The sequence below is a fragment of the Aspergillus glaucus genome (assembly GCF_001890805.1).
Source record: "Aspergillus glaucus CBS 516.65 unplaced genomic scaffold ASPGLscaffold_18, whole genome shotgun sequence".
Lineage (NCBI taxonomy): Eukaryota > Fungi > Ascomycota > Eurotiomycetes > Eurotiales > Aspergillaceae > Aspergillus > Aspergillus glaucus.
The window spans coordinates 259,470-277,574 of NW_019170470.1; the positions used below are offsets into that span (position 1 = coordinate 259,470).

General features: G+C 49.8%; 8 protein-coding genes across 8 annotated transcripts; 3 read left to right on the forward strand and 5 right to left on the reverse strand.

Moving 5' to 3' along the window:
- Window positions 1-414: 414 nt before the first annotated feature.
- On the forward strand, window positions 415-2,290 carry ASPGLDRAFT_626692 (uncharacterized protein). Its single transcript, XM_022548560.1, has 2 exons — window positions 415-547; window positions 606-2,290. Exon 2 carries the CDS (start codon window positions 718-720, stop codon window positions 1,984-1,986), a length of 1,269 nt encoding a protein of 422 aa, XP_022398288.1. The 5' UTR covers window positions 415-547; window positions 606-717; the 3' UTR covers window positions 1,987-2,290.
- An 83-nt stretch (window positions 2,291-2,373) lies between these two features.
- ASPGLDRAFT_132015 (HVA22/TB2/DP1 family protein) lies at window positions 2,374-3,430 on the reverse strand (the record flags this gene model as incomplete). The annotated part of the gene is made up of 3 exons (XM_022541089.1): window positions 2,374-3,133; window positions 3,191-3,340; window positions 3,402-3,430. 3 exons carry the CDS (start codon window positions 3,428-3,430, stop codon window positions 2,374-2,376), a joined length of 939 nt encoding a protein of 312 aa, XP_022398289.1.
- A 1,476-nt stretch (window positions 3,431-4,906) lies between these two features.
- On the forward strand, window positions 4,907-5,956 carry ASPGLDRAFT_132003 (NRDE family protein; the record flags this gene model as incomplete). The annotated part of the gene is made up of 2 exons (XM_022541088.1): window positions 4,907-4,972; window positions 5,036-5,956. 2 exons carry the CDS (start codon window positions 4,907-4,909, stop codon window positions 5,954-5,956), a joined length of 987 nt encoding a protein of 328 aa, XP_022398290.1.
- Window positions 5,957-6,148: 192 nt separating this feature from the next.
- On the reverse strand, window positions 6,149-7,694 carry egl3 (putative extracellular endoglucanase/cellulase; the record flags this gene model as incomplete). The annotated part of the gene is made up of 4 exons (XM_022549267.1): window positions 6,149-7,056; window positions 7,106-7,203; window positions 7,262-7,538; window positions 7,598-7,694. The coding sequence occupies 4 exons, from the start codon at window positions 7,692-7,694 to the stop codon at window positions 6,149-6,151; spliced, it is 1,380 nt and encodes a 459-aa protein (XP_022398291.1).
- A 1,273-nt stretch (window positions 7,695-8,967) lies between these two features.
- Window positions 8,968-10,583, reverse strand: ASPGLDRAFT_37903 (cytochrome P450; the record flags this gene model as incomplete). Its single annotated transcript, XM_022544877.1, has 2 exons — window positions 8,968-10,128; window positions 10,182-10,583. The coding sequence occupies 2 exons, from the start codon at window positions 10,581-10,583 to the stop codon at window positions 8,968-8,970; spliced, it is 1,563 nt and encodes a 520-aa protein (XP_022398292.1).
- Window positions 10,584-12,182: 1,599 nt separating this feature from the next.
- Window positions 12,183-12,728, reverse strand: ASPGLDRAFT_60076 (uncharacterized protein; the record flags this gene model as incomplete). Its single annotated transcript, XM_022548420.1, has 3 exons — window positions 12,411-12,728; window positions 12,284-12,351; window positions 12,183-12,228 (listed from the first exon to the last, which is right to left on the reverse strand). The coding sequence occupies exons 1-3, from the start codon at window positions 12,546-12,548 to the stop codon at window positions 12,183-12,185; spliced, it is 252 nt and encodes an 83-aa protein (XP_022398293.1). The 5' UTR covers window positions 12,549-12,728.
- Window positions 12,729-13,974: 1,246 nt separating this feature from the next.
- On the reverse strand, window positions 13,975-15,321 carry ASPGLDRAFT_1497696 (uncharacterized protein). Its single transcript, XM_022542075.1, has one exon. It carries the CDS (start codon window positions 15,238-15,240, stop codon window positions 14,293-14,295), a length of 948 nt encoding a protein of 315 aa, XP_022398294.1. The 5' UTR covers window positions 15,241-15,321; the 3' UTR covers window positions 13,975-14,292.
- Window positions 15,322-16,655: 1,334 nt separating this feature from the next.
- On the forward strand, window positions 16,656-17,971 carry ASPGLDRAFT_84213 (uncharacterized protein; the record flags this gene model as incomplete). The annotated part of the gene is made up of 5 exons (XM_022550259.1): window positions 16,656-16,702; window positions 16,785-17,051; window positions 17,110-17,249; window positions 17,307-17,540; window positions 17,632-17,971. The coding sequence occupies 5 exons, from the start codon at window positions 16,656-16,658 to the stop codon at window positions 17,685-17,687; spliced, it is 744 nt and encodes a 247-aa protein (XP_022398295.1). The 3' UTR covers window positions 17,688-17,971.
- Between the last annotated feature and the right edge of the window lie 134 nt (window positions 17,972-18,105).

The following is an 18,105-nucleotide window of genomic DNA, read 5'->3' on the forward strand; positions in this document are numbered from 1 at the left end:
ATGTCCGCAGGATGGCAGATGATGCGGAGAGAGCAAAAAAAAAAAAAAAAAAAAAAGAGGCGATGATGGGAGGTGATGTCAAATCAGGCGCTGTTCGGAACAGACGCGAGCCGCATCAAAGGGAAATAAAATAAGGGAATAAAAAAAAGACCAGACTAAACGAGTCGAGGTCGATTTAATAAGTTATTATCCTAAATGGAGGATATGGTCGAGAAATATAGGAAAGAGAATCCCGGAGAGAGAGAAGAAAAGAAGACGGAGAGGAAGAGGGGAGAAAAATTAATTTTGGTGGTCTGCCAGGCGGAAGAGAGGCAGAATTTGTGCGTAGAAATTCACTACAGTCAGTTACAGTGTAAGTTGGTCGGTTTGAAGCAGTTTCTTTGCTCTTTTCTTTTTTTTTTTTTATCGAATTTATAATTAATATTTGATTCTATTTCCCTTTCTTTACTCTGTATTATTGTTCTCGTATAGACATGACTGGAGATGAGATGACTCGACGTCAATCCCCAGACGAACCACCATAGAAAACCACTAGAAAAAACTTACTGCAAGAGACTCTTTCTGACTGGTCTACCCCTGGTCTTCTTCTCTGACGCTTTTCCTAGTCATACGTGAGTCACCGATAAGCTACACAGCAAACATTACCAAAGATGCAACCCCCGTATATAATCACCACCCCAAGTATGACTGCACCAATATCACCCCCAACATACCAACATGATCACCCTCAACGGCCAAACCCTCGAAGGCGGCGGCCAGATCCTCCGCAACGCCATCGCCCTTGCAGCCCTAACCAATCAACCCTTGTCGATACATTCCATCCGCGGATCCCGGCCGGGGAAGAAGGGTCTTAAAGCATCGCATCTCGCGGCTGTGCAGTCGCTCGCTGAAATAAGCAATACTGTCGTTGAGGGTGCGAAATTAAGGTCTGAAACGTTATCGTTTTACCCACCTGCACCCACGGACATCCCACACGTGAAACAGGAGTATAGTATCAAGCTCGATACCCCGGGGAGTGTGTTTCTGGTATTCCAGGCATTATATCCGTATCTTCTACGTGCAGGTGCACTCGCAGGCGTTGAGGGACCGATTCGTGTTGATATCACGGGAGGTACGAATGTGACGTTTTCGCCGTCGTTTGATTATGTGCAGCAAGTGTTAGTGCCGAATCTCAAGACTCTGGGGTTTCCGGAGTTGTCCGTTGAAGTACAGAAAAGAGGGTGGATGACGGGGCCGGTCGAGTTGGGGACTGTGAGGTGCTTGATTGATCCATTGCCGTCGACTACGAAGCCGGATGGAAGTGTCGATTGTCGGTTTCCACCAGTCGACCTGAACAAATACAGACGGGGCATAATCACCAAAATCGATATCACAGTACTCGCACCAGACGACGAAGTACCCTGGCCAACGACCGAACCCAGCAAGCACGACAAACTGACAATCCGTGAATACATCGAACAAGAAACCATCACAGCCCTACACAACAACCTGAACGACCTACCACCACAGATAATCAACCTAGAAGACCCCCAATCCCCCACTCTCATCAACATCCACACTTCCGAACGCACGCATCACCAAACACTCATCTACGTCCTCCTCGTCGGCCACACGACAACAGGCTTCCGCATCGGCCGCGACTTTCTCCTCTCAGATGCCAAAGATCCCCGGCCTAAGAGCAAAAAGTGTGACAAAGATAGTCACCAACACGCTCTCGTGAAGAATCTAATCGAGAGCTGCGTTGCGGATTTTGAGAACGAGCTTTGGAACCAGTATGACTGGTTTGACGGGAGGCACCAGCCATGCGTAGATGAGTATATGCGGGATCAGCTGGTGATTTTTGAGGCGTTAGGGAGGTTATATCCTTCAAAGGAGGGCGAGAAGGACGAGGATGAGGATAGCCTCGAGGATGAACGGTATTGGAGTCTGCATACGAAGACTGCTCGGTGGGTTTGTAAGGAGTTTGGACTCAAGTTGAACCGCTAGTACTGTACTCTGTACTATCAGATGCCTTTGCTGAGTCCAGAGTAGATATATGTACAAGGCCTGTCCTGAGAACGAAAGGAAGCAACCTGATTGGCTAGTTTTGGCGAGCCTTGATATGGATACCTCAGGCACATATAGTCGGTCTGATGCAAGGACAGACCGAAACCCCGTGCATGGACCTTACATATTACAGCAGCTACGATGAATTGTCCGTACGCGTTCTAGAACAGGCGATCCCTGTTTGCATTCCTCACATCCCTTCAGTTTGTCTACTCCGAAGTAGTTCCGAGTTCCTTAAATAGAACAATAAGTAGCAATAGTAACCCTTTAAGCAATTCCACGACACCGGCTACAGCACCGGCTACAACAACGCCAAAAGAACATCGTTTACCGGGGTCGTGCCTGTCCGCCCTGTCCGCCCTGTCCGCCCAACCATCCAGACGCCCATCCGGCCGCAGCGCCAGCAACACCAGCAGGAGAGCGGTCGCGGATATCCTCGGGGTTGATATGGTCGAATGAGTTGTCACTGCGGTTCTTGCGCAGCGAAGAACCAGACTCGTCGTCACTGCTACCCAGGTTGCTTTCCTCATGCGCCAATGCCGCCCGCATCACTTCCAAGATATCGCGCTGGTTGGACAGGTACTTCGCCTTGTCCTCCCGCGACATCGATGCCATCTCGCGCGGCAGCAGGTTACCACTGGCATGAAGCTCCCTCGCTCGTGCTTCCTGGCTCTGGCCCTGGCCTGTCGCCGCCATCGTGGACACGGCAGAACTAATGGTAGAAAACCAGTCGTTGCCAGCTGCTGGGGCTCCACCAGCACCGGCACCGGCAGCGGGCATGTTGAATCGGGACAGGAGCGACTGAGCGTAAGCGCCCGCGCCGCTGGGCGGAGGAGGGGAAGCACCACCAGTCTGCGGGGGCAGGCCCAGAACCTTTTCGCGGATCAAATCGATGAGCTGGTAGAAGTACTGAAGACCCAGAGTCTTGGCCCTTTCGTGGCTGTTGGCAATGAATGCCTCAATCTCCTTTTCATGCTGCTCCAGGAACGGATCGACGTATTGCACGTATAGCAAGCGCGCGCCCTGGGTCTGGGGGAGGACGAGGTAGCAGAGGAAGAAGAGGCGGATCCAGCTGTAGAAGGGGAACCTATAAGACGTCATTTAGCTTCAGCCTCAGCCTCGAGATAACACAGCCTTGCCATACCATCCCAAAATGAACACGGTCCACGACTCAGCCAGCAAAATGACCGACAGAACCACCCAGTAGATCAACCATGGCGCCAGTTCTGAGGGGTTCGACGAACGGAGGGCCTTCCAGGAAGCGAAAATGGGGAAGAGGATCGTAACGACGGAGCTGCATTGAAACGACCGTTAGCGGCAGCACAGCAACTTGACGCCTTCCACTCTGTACTCACGACAACAAGTCCGCAAAGATTCCGAACATGATGAAACAATCCAGTAGACTGTCTCACTAATGTTTAAATGGTTACGAAGAGATCGAAGCAAGGTATAAGTGGTATCTTATCGCAGGGAAGCTGCAGGGCGGGGCGGAAATGACAGCTTCACGCGACCATCCGGGACAGCCGCGCCGACGATCGAAAAATATGGTGATGGAAGATAGTTGAGTGTGACAGGAAGGATAGCAACAGATGCGAATTGGAGAGGAGAGTGAAAGAAAAGGAGTACTCCGTAATAGTAAAGGAGAGGAAAAGGAGAAGAAAGAGAAGGAAAAAATTAGCCGATCGGGAGGGAAGACGATGGATGACTGATACACGGTTGCCTTATTGAGCATTTGTGATGGTGACATTCGCTTCGCTTCTTGATGTCATGTTGATTCTTTATGCTGCTTTCAACAATGCCATTCATTCTACTCTGTACTATTCTGTGCTCCTTATTTTACTCTGTAACTACAATCAAGCAATTGCACCCCCTGGCAACTATCCTCACCGTCAAGCCGACTGTACAAAAGCACCAACCCAGACACATGCTTATGGAGACCGCAACATCAGCTCGAGCTGAACCTCCAATTCCACAGCCTGGTTCCAAACACCCATGGCTTAATATACCACACCGCTATTTCATGTCCACCGTATGTATGTATCCGGGACCTCGTAGAGAAATCACGGTCACTGATACACTCCGTATTCGAGAACAAACGAAGCTGCTTCGTGGAGATCTGTATCGGAGCCCTAGCGAACAGATGTGGAACAACCAATCGTACATCTAAATATAACCAGCATCTCATTGGTTCAGCCGATCGCCTCGATGTTTCGGATCGGAGATTCGCGTGCCGGAATTTGGTTCTGCCATTCTGGAAACGTCGGTGCTTCGTCCATAGGGTTCGGGTGTTTAGCCCTGTATACCGGTATCTACGATAGGATTGAATCAGGAACCTCCAGTGTGTCAGGTAGTTCATGGCATCTTCAGTCCTGGTTTGAAGTACACCAGGACCGGGGAATCCACTGGATGTTGGCGACTTCCGTACGGTGTCAGGAACGGCATTGCATAGAGGGCCATGGCACAATGGCAACAAGCAGGCCACAGCAATCAAACGCAGGATATCATAAAACGACAGCCATGACTAGTATCTGAATTCGTTTTTTGTCCTGGCAGATCAGAACAGGAGGGGCACGACAGGCTGGGTTCGAAATAGGAAGGCGGTGGAATCAAACCTCGGCAATATACTGGTTCACGATGACCTCAACGTCCATGGTTCATAGCAGAGTACATACATGATTTGCAGAATTGACTGGTGCTTCTCTTTTGACTGATATCATATACTCATCCACCAGTGTCACATATTCATTTGGTTTATATCAGGTGCTACAACGCTCACTTGAACGCTTACTCGGATCAAATTCATCTACTATTTCGCGGCATCACTGGGCTATCGAAGACCCTAACTGCAGACAAAGTCAAGATGTGTATCGCACTAATCTCCACAGCCCACCCCTCCTACTCCCTCATCATAATCGACAACCGAGATGTACGCACCCCCTCAACCTCTACCTAACCATCCAACCCACCTCCAGGACACTAACAAAACCAGGAATACCTCAACCGCCCAACCTCCCCCCCATCCTGGTGGCACCCACCAAACACCAACGTCCTCTCCTCGAGAGACCTCGCGCGCGCGCCCCACGGAACCTGGATGGGCGTCACCAAAACCGGCAAACTAGCCGTCTTAACAAACTACCGCGAAACAAGCACAGCAAAAGCCTCCGCCGCAGCGCAAAGCCGCGGTGTTATCGTGAATAGCTGGCTAGCCGCACCGCCAGAGGATAACCGCGATACGAAGGATTTCGTACAAGATGTGATCACGGGGATAGCAGCGAAGAACGTGGGTGGGTTTAGTCTTGTCTGCGGGTACGTGAATGAGCCGTTGGCGATAGTATCGAATCGGTCTGCGAATTTGGAGGAGGTTGCTTGGGTTGCGAGGGAGAGGGGGGTAACGTTGGGGCTGAGTAATACGAGTTTTGGGGATCGGTCGTGGCCGAAGATTCTTGATGGGGAGGGGTTGATGAAGGAGGCTATTGAGGCGCATGTGGCTGCTGGGGAGGGTGAGGATGAGGATACGCTTATTGAGAGGTTTCTGGGTGTTTTGAGCACGGATACGCTTCCGCGATTACCGGGGGGGTCGTCGACGGAGACGTATATTCCGAACTTGAGGAAGAGTATCTTTATCCCGGCGATTGGGGCTGAGAGCAAGAATGAGAGAGCGGCTGATGAGTTTGCTGCTGCTTGTGTGGAGGATAAGGTACAGGTTGATGGTGCGAGTAAGGATGCGGCGAACCCGGCTTATATGCAGGGGGCTTATGGGACGCAGAAGCAGACGGTGCTTCTTGTGAGGGAGAATGGGAGGGTGAGGTATTTTGAGCGCACGCTTTATGATAATGATGTGAATGCTATTCCGGTTGGGGAGGGAGATCGGTCGTTTGAGTTTATGGTTGAGAGAGAGAGAGAGAGCTAACTCGTCCTCTGCTTTTGAATTGATGTGTTATGATTGATGACTTTACGCAGCTGGTGCTTGGATAATATACTTTCGATGTAAATAGCTTGCGGACTATATGTGTATTTTTGCAGAGAATAGATCCCTTCACATCGAAGTAGCATGCTCTCCCTCTTATTCAAGCTCCACCACTATACCCCTACGCCTACCCAATCACTGACACTGCGAGTAAAAAGCATTCTGCTTAACACAAGAGCTCCCACTCTCACAAGCCTTGGATCCAGTCCAGGTAACTCCACCACATTGTTCGTACTTCTTCGCAACGCCTCCAGAGCTGCTAGCCGAGGGGACAATGCTCGAAGTGCTGCTCGCAGCGAGAGACGACGAAGGCGTCGCGGAAGCAGCAGTGGCGAAGGTGGTAGGCACAGAGACCGGGATGGTAGGGGGCAGGGCGCCGCCGCTTGGTTTGCCGGAGGGAGAGGCAGACGCGGAGGCGGATCCAGAGACGGAGCCCGAAGAAGAAGGATGGACCAAGGGCACGCGGACAGCCTTGGTCGGGGTCGAGGTCGAAGATGACGAAGCCGCATCAGAAGAAGGGAAGTACTTCTTCAAAATCGGCAGATAAGTACTATACGCCTGCCCATCCGTCGGCTCCAGGTTATACATATAATCCCCCCACCAAGGCCCAGCAGCCCACCATTCCGCCCCCATCCACACATCACTATTCTCCTGCATATACTCCAACATCCCCTCAACAGCCTTCTCGCACTGCTCATTCACACCGCCCGCAAACTCACCCACAAAGCCCTTCTTGTCATTCTTCTGCAGCCACTGCGTCGCGCTCTGCAGTCGTTCTTTACCGATTGTCTCGCTGACGCATGTCTCAGATGTACCAGAACCGTCGGAGTCGAGGTACTGGTGCATTTGGTAGACGAGTTTGTCTTGCGGATCTGTTAGGGACGCAAGGTTGTCGTTGTTGTCGGTCCATTTCCAGGCGCCGGTGTAGGCGTTGCCTTCGATGAAGATGTATTGGTTTTTGGCGCCGGCGGAGCGGATGCCGTTGATGGCGGCTTGGTTGAGGTTGAGGACGAGGGATTGGTCCATGTCGTGGTATTCGTTGTCTGTATTGTTAGTACGGGCTTTCTGAAAGGGAGGTGCAGGTGGATGTACTCGTGTCGAAGATAACCTTCTCGTTCGACGAAAACTCTCCAGCAACAGTCTTCCAAAACGCCTTGAAGTTATCTGTATTGGTGATGATATCCCCAGAGCTACACCATTAGCCCTACACTCACCCCCACCCAGAAACACCAAACAAGGAAAACTCACTATCTCCCATAATTATGCGGATCCAGCACCGCATACGCCCCACTCTCCGTGATAAACTGAATCGTCTTCCTCAAATCCTTCATGTACGCCGCATTCACATCACCCGTCATATCATCCGGCACCAATCGCTCCATCAGGAATGGCACACGGAAGATGTTCATGCCGGAGTCGCGGAGGGTCTGAATGGCGGTTGTGTTGGGGAAGGTATAGTCTTTTTCGAGTTTGCCGGGGATGTTATCCTCGCCGAATTCGGCACCGGATTCGTTGGCTCCGACCCCTGTTCACACCAGTTAGTATTGTGTTCGTGCCAGGGTGATCTGGGGAAGGGAGGGGTACAGGTAAAACCAGACTTCTTAGCAGAAGCATCGCGCTTGGCGGCTGCGTGCACCAGGCCCGCGGCGCTAGCGGCCATCATCAAGCTGGTGAATCTCATGATGCAGATAGAAATAAAAAGAATGTGTTTAGACAAGTTTAACGAAAGGAAGAAGAGAATGTAAACAAGAGCCAGTCTCGTAGTTGGGATGGAGAGTAGAACCAGGCCACAGAGCGACAGAGAGCATGGTTATATACCCCTAGACCCTGATATAGATCAAACCAGCCCGGACCCTCTTCATCTCCAGTGCCGATCTCTGGGTAAGTATCGGGAGACGGTTCAGGGACTCATTGTTCGTCTCGAAGAAAACTGTCGGAGCTGGGCTGGCACGGTTCAACATCTCAGGCTGTCACTTGCTGTGTCCATACAGCTCCTGGCAGCGCTATAATCAGGCCATCGTAGTTCCAAAAGTGTTACGGACATAGGGCGGAACGCATGTATATTAGACAAGCACCGAAGGTCTACTGGGCACTAGGCCGAAGTAGTAATAGTGCGGTCGTAACCCGTTTAGGTACAGGGCCGCCCAGAGCGGGCACGTGACCCCGACATTCCTTAGGGAGACCGCTGGGCGAACGTTAGAGAGACCAGCGTTCAGTCTAATCACCAATGGGACTGGCTATTACTACCGAAGTTGTTACATACATATATTACCTCCATATACACTCTATCACGCTTCTACCATAGTTTACCCCCGCCGGGTGGGAGACCAGTTTAACAAAAAGTACTCCGTACGAAACGGTCAGGGTATAATAGAGACACGGCAGCCTGATGAGCCGAAAGCAATCAATCGTGAACCGTCAACGACCCTGTCATCATCGCAGTCTCATCCAAATAGCTGGAAAGCAGAGAGCAAACACAGGTATAAAGTGATCGATTAAGATGAAACAACATCGAGTTTCAGCGTCCCGCTCCGGGTGGAGAATAGCTAAATCTGGTTAGGAAAGCTGTTTATTTGAGCACGGAGTAGAAGGTGAGATTTTATTCTCGAATGCTATTATGGGATAGAAGATGGTGGTGGTGATGGTGGTGGTGGTTGATACATAGTGATGGTGTTGTCGAATTGAGGGGGTGGTTCATATCGAGTCGGGTGGATGATTGGTACATGCTCTCCGTCTTAACCGTAAATGGTATGTCGTGGTTATGATAGTGGATCCCTAAATTGAACGGTTGTTTAATTGATGTGAACCCCGGGCTGGCTTATAAACTGTCCCGTGTCAATGTCTATTCGCGACGAGATCACCATGCTCAAGTGCCCTGATTGATTCTGATTTCGTTGCTATACAATTTTGATATATCATAACTCATACTCGTGTATATGTAACTGACAAACAAATCATGCAGCCTCATGCAACCGCACCGTAACTGGGTCAGCCGGACAACTCGTCAACGTCAACCCATACCTCACTCCCCTCTGAGGATAAACATCCTCAATCTCATCAAATCTCTGCAACAACCTCACAATCACATACCCAGCCTCCGTCAACGCAAACTGCTGTCCAATGCAGATTCTTGGCCCGCCGTTGAACGGAATATAATCCCAACCAGGCTTCTTCTCCAACCACCGCTCGGGACGGAACTCCTCCGCATCAGGGCCCCAGACGTCCTTTCGTCGGTGCAGGAGGTGCACGTTGTAACCGACAGACTCGCCCTTGCGCACGTATACGGGTTGCATGCCGTCAAGACCGCCGCCGCGGGGGATGGTAGTGTCGCGGACGGCGGTGCGGCGGTTCATGGGGACGACGGGGTAGAGACGGAGGGTTTCGTTGAGGAAGTGTTGGAGGTACTGGCAGGATTTGAGGCCGGAGAAGGTGATTGGTTGCGGGCAGTTGTAGGTACCGAAGGTGTCGACGATGGTTTGGCGGAGTTTCTTGAAGACGGATGGGTGGCGGGCGAGAAGGAGGGTGCACCAGCTCAGGAGAGAGGCGGTGGTGTCACGACCGGCGAGGAGGATGTTGAGGAGTTGGGAGCGGAGTTCGATGGGGTCCTGGGTGGTCGAGGCTAGAGCGTGTAGGAAGACGTAGGAACTGTCATTCTTTTCTTCGTCGAGACCACCGTTCTTTTCGCGCTGCACGATGTCCAGAGCGGATTGGACGAAACGGTCGACAAAGGCGTGGACTTGCTGGGTTGCGCGCTTGGATTCGTTGTTGTCGGCCAGGAAGTGCAATTTCTCAAACCGGCCCCGCTGCGCACAGAACCACTGCGACTTGTCGAAGTAGTACGAAAACTGGTCATCCACATTGTTCATGACGGCAGCCATCTGGCTGTCCACACTCTCACCAAAAAGGAATTCCGTAGCCGAGTCGATAGTAAGACGGAAGAAGATAGCCTGAATATCGGTATCGCGAGTCCAACCACTCTCCTCGTCAACCGTAAGAGCCTTCATCGCATTCTGAACATGCCTTTCCTCCAAATCCAATTGACTAATCTGGTCCCGCGTAAACTGAGGTCGCAGCAAACCTCTCGATCTCGTCCAATCTTCCCCATCAGCGGTAAACTGTTTCATCGGTCAGCGTCTAAATATAAGCACCTTGCAGCGCATAAACTCACAATCCCGGTTCCCAGCAGCGGATGCAGACTCCTCTGGCGTATCACACCCAATTCAAAATCCTTGAACTGTGTCGCCAGCACTGCCTTGATGTTCTCGGGGTCGATGGTGGTGATGGTCTCGCGGGCCATTTGGCGGAACCGGAAGGTTTTCACATAGCGGTTTTCGCGATCGCAGACAGTTTCAAGTCGACGCTCTGTCAGGACGGGCACGAGTTTTTGCTTGTCGGCTTCCATGGTGTCGAAGAGATTGTAGATGCCTAGCGGGTCTTTGTTAGGGTAGTGAGGGACGGGACCGCAGCCCAGTTGACGCGCTTTGTAGGCATGGTGGATGGATTGGATGAGGGAGTAGAGCAGCCGTAGGACAAGCGCAGCGGCTGCAAGAGGTAGAATAACAGTCGACATGATTGTGTCCAACCTAGTGGGATGGTATCATGAGAACAAAAGAGGCGGGAAGCAAGTATTTATGTTGATATGCATGGACCGAAGAGACCGAGGTAATTAGAGTGGGGAGCGACATCATTGTGCCTGGAGAAGAAAAAATACATAAAAATCTACCAATGATAATGACTGACCCTGAATCGCCCGAGGCGTGAATGGTCTGTTTGATTTTCTCGGAGTGACCGACGACTGAATTATGCAATTGTGCAGATTATGCCTGTGCAGGGTACGATGATATCAGATGTCACTGTACAGATACCCATACATTATTCTCTACTATCAACTAATGCATCATTCTGCATCTGTCAGCGCACTGTAGCTGTATTGCGAACAAGTACAAATACAACTGCAATCTGCATAACTTTATGCCTAGATCACTAATCTCGGCAGAGTTCACGCTTCGGCTCTTTGCATTTTCATTGCCTGGAGGAGTTCTCGCATGCCGTGGGGCCAATATGGGGTTCATCTGTTTCAAGAGATCTCTACGAAGTATTACTTGTACTCCATACTATCCTTTTCATACCTTGTGAGAGTGAAGGCATCAAAAAGAATGACTACCATCGGCATGTCGCCAACCGTCTGGGTGAAAAGGGCCAGAAAAAGAAAAGAACAAGGTTGAATCCGCTACAACTCTTAACTATTGACAGACAAACCTGTCAGGATCACCATTTTCCATTACGGAGTCCATAACCACACGGAGCACCCATTTCTGCACGCAAATCGCACGCCAAGAGCAGAACACCGCGGAAAAAAAAAAAAAAAAAGCAACCAAATGGGACCCGTCGACGCAGATACACACCGGTGACCATGACCATCTAGAACCCCCGTCCGGAGATATCCGTTACCTGCCTTTTGATGTGTCGATCAAACACTGCACTTACGGCATTCTCCGTGCCGACTAATCTGCTTTATTCGATGCACATCGACGATGACGGATCAGTGGTGCATATCCTTTGTTATCCCGATCGTTACTTGCAGGATGCGCGGGTGGATTGGTGTTTGGACCGCGCGGTGGATGCGATACCTGCGATCGATGAGGGTGGTACTGGGGTACAAACAAGCAGGGTGTTGCAGATGTTGTTGGATCTGGGGTGTGACAGATATAGTCACGGCGACTGTATAACTAGAGCTTGGACCGGCAGACCGGCATGCCTTGGCAATGCTTCTGCAGTACTCCGTACTCTGTCCGCTCCATCCGCTCCATCCAGATGCCGTACTGTCGACCGGCTTTAACTAAAAAAGTATGCCCAAGGCTTATTCATACTGGCTCGACAGAATAACCTATTCTAGGTCTGCTTAGTATTACTTCGTAGTACTGCCACTGCAGGAATACACAGAAATACAATCTTATCGCATACGAGGCAATCAATGACATCCTTAAGGAGTCCAATATTATCATAATAGATCTATCACAATAGACCGGGGTATAATACAACGTGTGTCCTCCGTAGTAAGAGTATGTAGAAGGTATGCGACGCGAACCGACTCAGCCATTCCCGTTTACCACCATCCCGTTCTCATTTCCATTATCCATTATTCCGTTATCGGGACGAATCGACGTATTTAGCAGCAGATTTCGCAGCATTCGAAGCAAGCAAGACCGGCGCAGCTACATATTATTAGCATATTAGAATCGATAAAGAAAAGGAAGAAAGGGAACGTACATTCCGCAGCAGATACCACCACCGCCGTTACCACCGCGAAGGCCCATCTGCATCGGTTCCTGAGTAGACTGATTGTTTATTAATACTTGTCGCGCATAAACACTAAACACTGAATAAAGGAGCGTACCGGCTGCTCAGTAACAACCTGCTGCTGGGCATGAGGAGCCTCGGGACTCGACGGCTGTTCCATAGTAAGAGTGTTGGGGTTCCATGTGGCGGCGGGGGTTTCCTCCTTGGAGGACTTGAAGAGAGAGAAGTTGAACATTTTGCTTAGAGTAATTGAGAGAAAGAAGAGTGAGGATGAATGAAAAGGAAGGAAATAAAGAGGAAAACGAAGCTTTAATAGATTCCAGGAGACACGCGGATCTAAACCCGAAGGGGTATAAGGCTGGCTAATAATGTTGCCTGGACGCGTGACCCGCCTGGAGATGAGGATTTCCGTAACGGTTTCTGAACGACGGCTGAGGCGGCGTCTGACTCGTGGTATATTTTTAGAGCATGAATGCTTATTTTATTTTGAAAACATCATTATTATCTTCTTCACAGAGAGTTCCGTAGTACTTGTGAATGAGAAGGTGTTGGATATTCTATTCGACTACACAGATCCTCAGCCCTGTAGGGCGAGGACAAGCCTCCTTGGCATTCCGTGCCAAACAACTATACAAATACGACGATTATGACTATAATTACTCGAATACTACTACCAGAAATAGTACCGCGGAATAGGTAGAATTACTTGGGGCTAGTTCCGACGCAGTTGACCTCTTCGGGGAGAGGAAGAGGATCGAGGACGAACGAGAGCAAGAGAAAAAGAAGGGACTAGAAGTCTGTATTCACTCTATGACCAGGAGTGCTATTTTACTTGTTCATACTATTTGATGAAGAGCAGACTAAGTCATGTTGGCCAATGTGATGTGACGTCGAGTGAATTTGGAGGACATTTTACTACGAGATACAGAGGAAAAAGAAAGACAAACAGAACACAGTCATATTAAGAGAATACACGTTCATAAGACATACACACACAGAATAAAACATCGTAACCACCCCAATTATCACCGTCGCAGTTGTCAACCGAGCGAGAAGACGAGAGAGAGGATAGCCATCATATATTCGCCTGACATTCCGTCCAACCGAAGTCGATAAAGAGGCTGTTGAAGGAAGACATTGATCAATATCCGAGCGCTCGCCTTAAAGGATAAGGTCTGTATCGGGCTGGAAGGGGGATCTCACTTGGACCGGAGAGGGTGTTTGACATGGTGATTATTACGGCTTAGGAAACTTCACAAGGCGAGGGCCCGTTAAATTGACAGAAGGGTTAGCCAGAGGGGCCTGAGACTTCCAGGTTGGATGAATATTGACATACTTTCAGTGGGCGCTCTGAAGAAGAAAAACATCACAAACAATAGAGGCATAGAGCCGCGACAAAACCGAAGAATTCTATGCCTGATTCCATGGCGAGAAGTAGTTTTTGGCAAGTCGGTGATGCTTTGGATGCTGTTGTGGAGGATGGTTGGGAGGTGGATTGGGAGATGATTTGGATGACGGAGATGAAGTTGGGAAGTCCTCCTTTTTTATGTGAAGAAGGCACCCTAAGGAGCTTAAAATTGCCAGGCATTTTTACTGATGTAATCGAATTTAAAACAATAACACTACGTCCTTTATGGTCATCTACTAGAAGCATCCACCAGCATCTGCTCATATATTACGAACTACATAGGGCCACGGACAAAGCCAATTGAACCGAATAACTATCAAAACATGCAAGAAGGACATCCCAATAAGGAAAAACAAGATCACATTTTCAGTCTGTCATCTGCTCCTATGTTGCTTCGATTGACACGATCCAGATAAAGAGTAGAATATCACGCCCAGAACATCGCGACTAAAACGACCAGGAACCAGTCATACAAGATTAAATAAAACTTCAGAGAGTTCCATGACGATAGATCCCCAGAGAAGAGCCCAAACAGAAACGAATGATCAGCGAATCATCAGGCACACCCCTTTCACCCAAGTAGGTCGAGTTCATCCAAAAAACTCAGCCCCCAGATATACGCTCTATCAAATCGATCTTCATATTGTGACCTGGCGAAAAGATCATCAGCATCATAGGGATAATCTTCCTCTTCACTTTCTGTCGAAGTAACATCCCTATCAGTGCACCCTTGCGTGCGAACACAACAGCCACATACGCCGGTGCAATGGCCTCGGTTCCATCGACGGTTTGTCGCTCGGGCTTTCTCACAACATCCACAGTCTCGCCCACAGCAGCCTCCTCGTCGAGCACAATCCTCACGCAGCCATTGACAAAGGTACCAGTCTGGATCTGCTCTCCATGACTTGAAGGCTTTGCTGAGAGCACCTGCTGGTATCGCACTTTCAAATTGCCCGAGATCGCGGTTGAGACTCCAGTATTCATTGTTTAGGTTCTCAAGCTCCTTTTCATATGCACTGAGCTGGGATGTTTCTGTGGCCCCCTCACTATCTCCATGCAGTGACTTCTGTAAAGCCTTCATTTCCTCTTGAACATATATTTCACGTTGGACAATCCGGCGCCTTCCAATATCCATCACAATGATACTTCTGGACCACGCCAGACCCTTTTTCTGATTGGAATCAGACCCGTTGCCAAAGATGAGCCAGCGCACGACTTGCGCAAGCTGAGCGTACATCGAGTCTTCTAGTCGGGATTCCAGCAGCTTCATGCCAACATCATTGCGGATGGCCGTTTTCGGCAGTGAGATGAGGACTTTGACCTTGTCGGTGAAGGATGGCCAGTTCAAGAACAGGAAGTTGGTCAACTCGAGAGGATCCTTGACCTGCTTGATCCCCTTGAGCCAGTCTTCCAGCGTCCGCAGCGGTCGTTTTTCCTTTGTTAGAAACTCAAACATGGCGAGCAAATCTTCCAGCGTTGGTAGTGTCTGGGTTTGTTTTCTTTCGAGGCACTGGAACATTTTTATTCTGTGTCTGTGTTGAGTGAAGTTTGTGTTGAGAAGGAGAGATGATGGCTTATTGTCGCGGAGGATTATATGGACATTGAATTCCGACTACTGCCTATCTCCTCAACCTCTGCCTGCTATTCTGGTCGTATGCGAGTAATGACAGTCATATTAGGTCGCAGGCTGCTATTTTAAGGCGCGTATGGGTGATTTAACTAGTGATGTCTTATTTGGTTTGGTATATGTACAGTGAAGAATGTGTAGGCATATATCCGTTTTTACTTAAACAGAATGCCTGCTCTTTTTTGCAGCTATGCCGAATATTCTAGATACCTCCCTGTATGGAATGGGCTATAAGTATGGCCATGTCCTCCCTGTATTCTAGATCCCAGCACACCACACAAGAAAGACGCTCAGCTTAGCTACAAAGTATGTTAGGGATTATTCTCACACTATACATGTTGTTCGAAAGTCCTGGGTGACTCACTAGTAACAGTCTGCTCGTACTTTGGTGATAGTAAGTCATGACCACAACCAGGAGTGCCAATAACCCTGACGTGAGTAGCTCTACAATCCCTTGCTAGTGTTCTCAACTAATGTTCTCATTTTACAGGCCGGCTTTACCGCATAGAACGGACAGAAGATTCATGACGTATGATGCAAATCGTCCTCAGGGGAATGAGCGCGCCAATGAAGTCACATTTTCATTCTACTGTATGATACTCTTTTTGATAGCACCGGCGGAAGCCTATATCAATGGAGCGAAGTTGCTTATTGCATCCGGATCTTGATCTATTTCCTTCAAGCCCATTCAAGCTGGTTCTGCTATGGAGAGACCGAATAATCTTAACTATCCTTTCCGACTTCACTGGGATTAGAGATACCACACACTGGTATGGAGCCCATAGCTCGCGTCTGAACTGACAGAGGCGGCATCGCCGCGGAGGGGTGTTGGGTTGCGGGATGGCAGCTTTTTACCTATACAAATTTCCTTCGATATTCCATTCCAAAACTGAAAATCACAACTTCACTCTAAACCCCCTGAATCCCACCCATAATAAGACCTCAGAGTCGGTGACTCAACCTCCAACACTTTCAACAGCATCCTTCCACTGTAACACAAAAGTCAGCACTTGTCATCAGATCACTAGGGACTGCCCGGACACATTGCAGGGCTTCTCTTACTCACGCCATGGAATATGCCCCGAGACTTCTCATGGGCAGCTTCGTGGCCGCTGGTTGCGGCGCCACAATGGTCTCACCCCCCCCCCCCAGACGTCCTGTGCTCTGGTGGCTCGGGGGTCAAAGAATTGAAGCCCCTGGCTGTGGACGCCAGAATCTAACAGTGCAGCTTTGTTATTCTTATCGGCTCCTTCAACCCCCACCCTTTCCTCCAACCTCATCCATCTTCAAACCCCGCCTGCAATAAAATGGTTAGCATTTCTCGTTCCTCCAAACATCCGGCAGCGCCGGGCACGTGAGCTGGCAAGGATCTTGGGGTAACTCACTAAGACCAGAACGGCGCCCTCCCTTCAAACACACAGTCTCTTCTTTCACAGTTTTGAACACCAGACACGGGCGACCCCTCGTGCTCTTCGCGGTATCGATAAGAATGTGCCGTGGCTGGTGGGAGCAGACGGGCCGAGTAATGTCGTCGCTCGCCGGTATCAACGTGGCGTGCTCTTCTTTGGCGTGTTTGTGGTGGGGTTAAGCTGCTGTATTCTTGAGATTGTCTGGCTTAACGTCTGTGACGCTGGGAGGGCTTGTGTCTGGGTTCTAGTCTTCATAGTCGTGGTTGGGAGATTTGCTATCTGGGTGCCGCAGTGGTAGTTCTCCTTGCACGTCAGCTGGTCCTGGACATCGGGAAACGCTGCAATGTAGCAGCTCTGGGCACGTTGGTGGACAGGGCTTTCGGAATCAGTTGCTGTTAGCCAGGCCACCCAATAAGCCTTGCTCATCAGCATTTCATCATTCCTCTGATGGCAGTATGAGACTGGACGGCGTGGGGCAGGAGCCCAATGGAAGTAAGTTACAACACCTTACTTTCCATTGTGAATTTAAATGCTGATCAATGCATTAAGTCCAACAGTCAGTAACAGACCAGCTGCGGTTGCTTCAGGAACAACAAAAACGACAGAGAGAAGCCTTGCAGCGACTGCAGCTGGTCTCCCCCAACTCCCACAAGCGCAGCAGCAGCAGCCCCAGTTCCCATGCCCATCCCCCCAGTTGCAGGCGCCTATCAAAATCTACAGCAGCCAGTTCCCATTGCTCCGGCGAAGGCGGGCGTTGCACAGGCCGTACCACACCTAGCATCTGTAAGCAATCCAAGAAACCCATCGATGGTTTCGGGTTGTGCTCGGTTATGGAGTCAAAGAAGAACGGAAGGTGCTGACAATGATGTTGCAGGGCATCCTGGGTTATTAGGCTTGTGTCTGTTTTTGTCTACATATTCTTGCTGCTGAGCGGAATGCTGCAAATTTTACCTACGACGGTATCGAAATGGGTGGTGGTCGAAGATACACTACATGCGGAGGGGGCGGTTACCTCGACGGATCGTTATTTGCAGGGCAAGAGACTATCGGGACAAGGACATCAAGAGGCTGTGCATTGTGGAGTATTGGCAACTTGCATGGTATAGATTATGTCGTTCTTGGTGTGCCCGTTTGATTTGCATCTGTTTTTGTGACACTTTTTAAAAACACACTGTTATCGGTTAGCTTCACCAAATTAAGCAAGTATGCATGACACTCTGATCATCATGACCAATGGAGGCGAGTACAGGATCCAGTTCCATGGTGTATTCAAGCATTTCGAGGCTGCTGTTCTCATTCGACATCGTTCGTAGTCGGAGATGCGGAGGGCAGTCCGGCAGCCGAAGTA